A 6,813-nucleotide genomic window follows, 5' to 3' on the forward strand; every position below is an offset into this window, starting at 1 on the left:
TGTTTTCTACAAGGACAGAGATCAGTAAATAATACGCCAAAGTGAATCCTTGGCTTTCTGACCTTATCTGGAAAAGCTCGTCGCTTCTCACAGATGATGATGATGATACTACGGTATAACAGGCCACTCTGACCAGTGCAGAAGATTACTACTTGGGAGAAGATTTGACTCATTCCTTTACCTTTTTTGCATACACTCTATTAACTCATTGTGATTGGAAGCTTTGTAAGAAATATATGAATACTAGAAACAGTTTCTAAGATGACCACCGAAGAGTGGTCTTTAAACGAGAGATCTTTAAAAAGAAGATAGCCATTATGCATATTATGTGGTGGAACTAAAGATTTGTCAAAGGAAATCTGGTCTGGTCTCTCCTCAAAGAGCTGGTCTTCTAGAGAGGTTTCACAAATTTCTGGCTTCACCCTGAACCACCATGTAATCACCTGGTCTAGTGTTCACTCACTCGCATGTAATCTCATTGATTGTATACATTTCTATCTGCCCCTACCTATACTTCACTTGTGCCTTGTCTGCCTTTGCTTTGTGTCCACAGGCTGAAGGCACCTGCTGTTACTATGCCTCATTCAATGTTTCCCATGGGAGAGACCAGAGGTGAGAGGCTAAAGCAGCAGAGAAGAGCACTTCATGACATTGACAACCCAGAAGGGATAGCATTCATAAAACAAGCACACAAATCTGCCAGGTATGCCACTACATCATGGCAACCATGCAAGGAACCAACTCTTCCTTTGTAAGTGGTAGATAATTTGAAAGAGGTCAAACTTACCAGAAGGAGGAAGGTGTAAGCTGAGGAAACCACTGACCAGCAAGAAACATGCTGCCCCCATCCTGATGTCCAGACTGGACTCCCCCAGCCATGAGCCCATTGCAGGACAGAAGTTGAGGTGTCACTAAATGTGAACAGGAGAAGTGTCAATGTGACAAATTTCAGGGTATTCCTCCATTCTGCAGTACATGACAGCACCTCTTCCCTGTTGAATGATCCATATGGACCCTCTTAAGCGTCACCCTTGTACCAGCAGCACCTGACTTCCCAAGAGTTAGAGTAGTACCAGGTTATGTCAGTAGCACATAGCAAAGATCCACTTGCCCAAAAGACAAAAGGCACAGTTCTTGCTCCCTCTGTTCTCCTCTCTCCTGTATTGGCTTATGTGGGCTCCACAGCAATGCAGAGCAGTGAAAGGAGAATGAGCCAGTGAGCGAAAGAGAGAAAGGGACATGCAGACATAGGCTGGAAAAACACGGTCTGGATCACAGCTGGTTGGATGGATCGGAGGAAACGCAACAGCTGGTTAAAGTGGCAGCTTCTGTGATGCTGATGGGAGGAAACAGGATTGCTGCAGCCGCAGGCATCCTAACCCCAGCTGCTGTCTGTCAGGGATGGAGGAGGGAGGGGTGTGCATTTAATGCACAAAGAGATTGAGATTTATGCAAGGGAGGACAGCAACCCATTCCTTCACAGCAAGAAATGTGCAATGTTTATGCAAATGTTAGAAAAGGAACATCATTCTAAGGCGAGAAGATATCTCTGTGGACCACTGAGTGCCGGATTGGCCTTTTACTGCTAGAAAACCAATAAAATATAGTAAAAAGCAGACATTTTCCTCAATGGTATTGTATGCTGGGAATCAAATGTCGTCAGGGGAGCAGCATTTTGTCCCTAGGAAATGTGGAGCAGAATGTTAAAAAACTGTGATTGTCGCATTCAGTGCAACAAAATATCTGTAAATACACTAAAACCTCACTGCGACACCGTACACGCAGAACTTACGGACCGCTATTGCTCCGGGACTCGAGACCCCAACTCTGAGTCTCCCCCATCTCCTTTCCCCAAAATCAGTGGTGGTCTATATGATGAGAATGGGGTTGTAGCTAATATACAAGAGGGTACAAAACAACGATTAACCATTTTGTCCCAGGATGAAGAGACGTAGTGGTCTGAACCAGCACCAGGAGGGGGAGCTCCTTTAATTTCTTGTTTTGAAGCATCCTTTTCTCTATGAATGTCCCTATGGTATATTGTACCACGTTGAGAGGTGTAGTATAACATAAGATACCAAGAAACAATTTCAGCTGAATTATCATATACAGGATGGTATTTCTTTTCATACGTGTTACATGTTTTTTTTCCAGCAATGCTTGCAGGTTGGGAGGTCTTGTAGCATCTGGCACACCTGCCCGTACATCTGTTCCTGTTACACCTCCCTTCTCATACACTCCATAGATAATACACTATACAAGTGACCCGCACGCACGTTCTGTATCATTCTTCATTCAAAACCTGTGAAATAAAGAGAATAGAATTCGTTATGAGGGAAATGAGAAGTAGAGAGGGATAGACTGCCATAATTAATCTGACTGTAGATGTCCTGAATGGTCGAATTGTATGTTAGCATGGTATTCACAAAGGTGTCACCAGAGGATTGTGTCTGCAAGGAAGGACGTGTGACATATCCGACTGTACAATACTTTCATTTACATATTGATACCCCACTACATTAAAGCCTGTGGTATATTAGGGGTAATATATCAATGCTGCAGTATTCACTAATCACACCGCAGTATTGTAATGATCTGTGCCTGCCATGACTCCTGGTTCTTTACACTGGAATGTCTACCTACATTGCAGTCTCCCATTGCAACTTGTGCAAGCTCTTACCCTAGAGCAGGGGTCCCCAACCTGTAGCTCGGGAGCCACATATGGCTCTCAGGCTCATAATGTGTTGCTCGCGACTGTCTTCCAGCTTGGTGTATACACACCAGGTCTATCAACTAACCACTGGATCTTGGCATACTGCTTCGATTTGACTTATGCGGAAAAGATTTGGCTTTCATTGTACTGGTAATGGGGGTCACTCAGTGGCACTACTGTAAGGGGGGCTAGAGCTGGATGTGGCTCTCAGACCTGAATGTGGCTCTCAAGGTCAGAAAGGTTGGGGACCTGTGCCCTAGAGGAACTTCAGCCTGCATCCTATCTTATGTATTTGTGGAAAAGTTTGATAAAATATAATAAAATATAAGGGTAATCAGAGCCTTTGCCTATGCTAGTGTGACGCCCTGGCAAAACCAGGGTGTCACAGAGCCTGCATAAATCCAGCAAAATGCAGGCCATTCTCCTCCTTGGTAACCTGATCCCACACCAGTGCAGCAGGACAGACCCCCCCCCCCCCCCAGTGTAAGAGCTAAACTGAGCAGGAGGGGAGGGGCTGGAGCAGAGTGAGTTTGGAGTGTGAAGAGAGCAGACCAGGGGAGGATAGCTCCTGGCTGCTATAAGGAAGGGAAGTGTGAGGAAGGGGCCTGAGGTGGCCGGGGCAGGGTAGTGGCCTGCCGGCATCAAGGGGCGACCCGGATCACTGCAGGGGGAGTGGGCTCCCCGTTCCCGACTGAGGAAAGAGAAAGAAGCGTCTGGCTGCAAAACAAGAATAGGATCCTGCTGTACTGCGTGTGGGACCCCAAACACCCTCCGCACCGATGGCTGTGGACTCCGGAAGTTTCTAGTTTACCAGTGACTCTGTGTGGTTTACTTGTGAGTACAATAGTGCCATCAGGCACCGCACCGCAGCACTGCGCCCAGTAGCCCTCCAATCCATTCACCACCGGGCCCCGGGATCACCAACCCCTACCCACGGAGGGGACAACATCCTAGCTGCTCCCTACCATCGCTCCCGGGATCCCGGTCACCAGCAGCGGTGGTGCCCATTATCACCACGACCCGTGGGTGGCGTCACAAACTATCTCCCCAAACAAACCACCCCCCTTTTCACTCGTGGGCGAGGAGCGCTGCTCAATTCCCTAGGTCCGGCCCACCGCTCGAGCCACCGAGCAGCAGCAGCCTCGGACCCGAGCGTAGCGAGCACTGCCCCTCCGCCTGTGACACTAGCACGTATCCAAAATGGTGCAAGGTAATCCTTTGACTTGGTTTCACTAAGAATGGGAAAGTATAATCTTATTGTTACCATGTTGCCTATTAAATTATGCCATATATGTATACTGTATACGGGAAAAAAATACTAATGATTACTATCGTTAGGCACATCAAAAGTGTTCTTTATTTCAAAGTGTAGAGAAGGAGGTGCTAAGGAGAATAATATATTGGTTTGTGGGAAAAAGATTGCGTATAACTTGTATTTTACTCATTGAACTCCCTGGTATTTATTTGCATGCGAGTCCAGTGGGCAAGCAATCCTATTCAGTGATGAACAGCTACTGTATCTCTGCATGCACAGTAATACAATGAAGACTGTCAATCACTGAACAGGACCGCCCACTGGACTCATAGCCATACAATGATTAAAATACGTTTTACTGAAACGTCTAGTACAAAAATGTATATCAATCTGATCAGTTCCTCCTGCTCTAAAACATCCTGCCTGCAGATTAGATACTATATTCAATATGACAGGCTCTTTTTAAGACCATAAATTAGTGAAAGACTTAATTTCCATACAGATATGCCAGCCATAGCAGTGTCCATGGAGTATTCCCATTACACAAAATGTATTTCCCTATCACAGTGCCATTTCTGCTGATGCCCTTATAACAGTGCCAATCTGTGTCAGCCACTGACATCCAGAGCATTATACTGAATATGACCATGGACGTTTTGTCTGCTCAGAGATATATTTCTGTTTCTGCAGATCTTCCCTCAATAAAATGTGAATGTGAATGACAATATGGTAGAAGAAAACATGGACCAACCCTATACAGTATATAAATCACAATATGGTAGAAGAAAAACATGGACCAACCCTATATAGTATATAAATCACAATATGGTAGAAGAAAAACATGGACCAACCCTATATAGTATATAAATCACAATATAGAAGCAGAAAAACATGGACCAGCCCTATACAGTATATACAGTGCCTTGCGAAAGTATTTGGCCCCTTTGAATTTTTCAACCATTTCCCACATTTCAGGCGTCAAACATAAAGATAAAAAATTTTAATGTTATGGTGAAGAATCAACAAGTGGGACACAATTGTGAAGTTTAACAAAATTTATTTCTTATTTTAAACTTTTATAAAAAATAAATAACTGAAAAGTGGGGCGTGCAATATTATTAGTCCCCTTTAAGTTAAGACCGCTTTACACACTACAATTTATCTGACGATATGTCATCGGTGTCACGGTTTTCGTGACGCACTTCCATCATCGTTAGCGACGTCGTTGCGTGTGACACCTACGTGCGACTCCGAACTATCACAAATAGGGTGAAAATCGTTGATCGTTGACACGTCGTTCAGTTTCAAAATATTGTTTGTTGTTTGGAATGCAGTAGACATATTGCTACGTTTGACACCCTGCCAACGACAAACAACATCCACACGACCGCCTTGGTCAAACAATATATCGCTGAACGATGTAGCGTCATTTGTGAGATGTGTACGTGTGACCGCTACAAAACGAGCTATGAGCGATCTCAGCAAATCGTAAAAACGATATTGGCGTGTCACATCGCTAGCGATATCGTTGTGTGTAAAGCAGCTTTTAATACTTTGTAGCGCCATCTTTTTCTGCGATTACAGCTGCAAGTCACTTGTGGTATTTGTCAGTTTTGCACATCGAGAGACTGAAATTCTTGCCCATTCTTCCTTTGCAAACAGCTCGAGCTGAGTGAGGTTGGATGGAGAGCGTTTGTGAACAGCAGTTTTCAGCTCTTTCCACAGATTCTCGATTTTGTTCAGGTCTGGACTTTGACTTGGCCGTTCTAATACCTGGATAAGTTTATTTATGAACCATTCCATTGTAGATTTTGCTTTATGTTTTGGACCATTGTCTTGTTGAAAGACAAATCTCTGTCCCAGTCTCAGGTCTTTTGCAGACTCCAACAGGTTTTCTTCAAGAATGGTCCTGTATTTGGCTCCATTCATCTTTCCATCAATTTTAACCATCTTCCCTGTCCCTGCTGAAGAAAAGCAGGCCCAAGCCATGATGCTGCCATCACCATATTTGACAGTGGGGATGGTGTGTTTAGGGTGATGAGCTGTGTTGCTTTTACGCCAAGCATATCATTTGGCATTGTGCCCAAAAAGTTCGATTTTGGTTTCATCTGACCAGAGCACCTTCTTCCACATGTTTGGTGTGTCTCCCAGGTGGCTTGTGGCCAACTTTAAACAACACTTTTTATGGGTATCTTTGAGAAATGACTTTCTTGCCACTCTACCATAAAGGCCAGATTTGTGCAGTGTACGACTGATTGTTGTCCTATGGCCAGACTCTCCCACCTCAGCTGTAGATCTCTGCAGTTCATCCAGAGTGATCATAAGCCTCTTGGCTGCATCTCTGATCAGTCTTCTCCTTGTTTGAGATGAAATTTTTGAGGGACGGCCGGGTCTTGGTAGATTTGCCGTGGTATGATACTCCTTCTATTTCAATATGATCGCTTGCACAGTGCTTCTTGGGATGTTTAGAGTTGTGGAAATATTTTTGTAACCAAATCCAGTTTTAAACTTCTCCACAACAGTATCACAGACCTGCCTGTTGTGTTCCTTGGTCTTCATGATGCTATCTGCGCTTTAAACAGAACACTTAGGCTATGTGCCCACGGGGTAAGTGTCCTGCGGTTATATCCGCAGGACATTCCGCAGGAGCTTCCAGAAAACCGCAGCACAACTTTGTCTGTTTCAATGCTGCGGAAGTACAGTGGAATGTCCTGCGGATATGGTGCGGGCATTCTGCATTGAGGATACAGTACCATGGCTTCGGCACTGCATCCTCAATGCAGCACAAGTGCTGAGTGATCGGGGAGTTCATACTTACCTCCATCACGCAGCACTTCTCTCTGGC

General features: G+C 44.8%; 1 protein-coding gene across 4 annotated transcripts in view; it reads right to left on the reverse strand.

Moving 5' to 3' along the window:
• UNC5A (unc-5 netrin receptor A) overlaps nucleotides 1-1,375 on the reverse strand; it is a 648,839-nt gene extending 647,464 nt beyond the window's left edge. For 3 of the 4 annotated variants that reach the window (XM_075344653.1, XM_075344651.1, XM_075344650.1), the window contains exon 1: nucleotides 788-1,374. In XM_075344653.1, the coding sequence (XP_075200768.1) occupies nucleotides 788-887 (100 nt within the window). In that variant the 5' untranslated portion in view covers nucleotides 888-1,374. Of the gene's footprint in view, nucleotides 1-787 lie in introns of all 4 variants that reach the window. The other variant, XM_075344652.1, reaches the window with a different exon arrangement.
• Nucleotides 1,376-6,813: the final 5,438 nt, after the last annotated feature.

This window comes from Anomaloglossus baeobatrachus, chromosome 4 (genome assembly GCF_048569485.1).
Source record: "Anomaloglossus baeobatrachus isolate aAnoBae1 chromosome 4, aAnoBae1.hap1, whole genome shotgun sequence".
Taxonomy (NCBI): Eukaryota; Metazoa; Chordata; class Amphibia; order Anura; family Aromobatidae; genus Anomaloglossus; species Anomaloglossus baeobatrachus.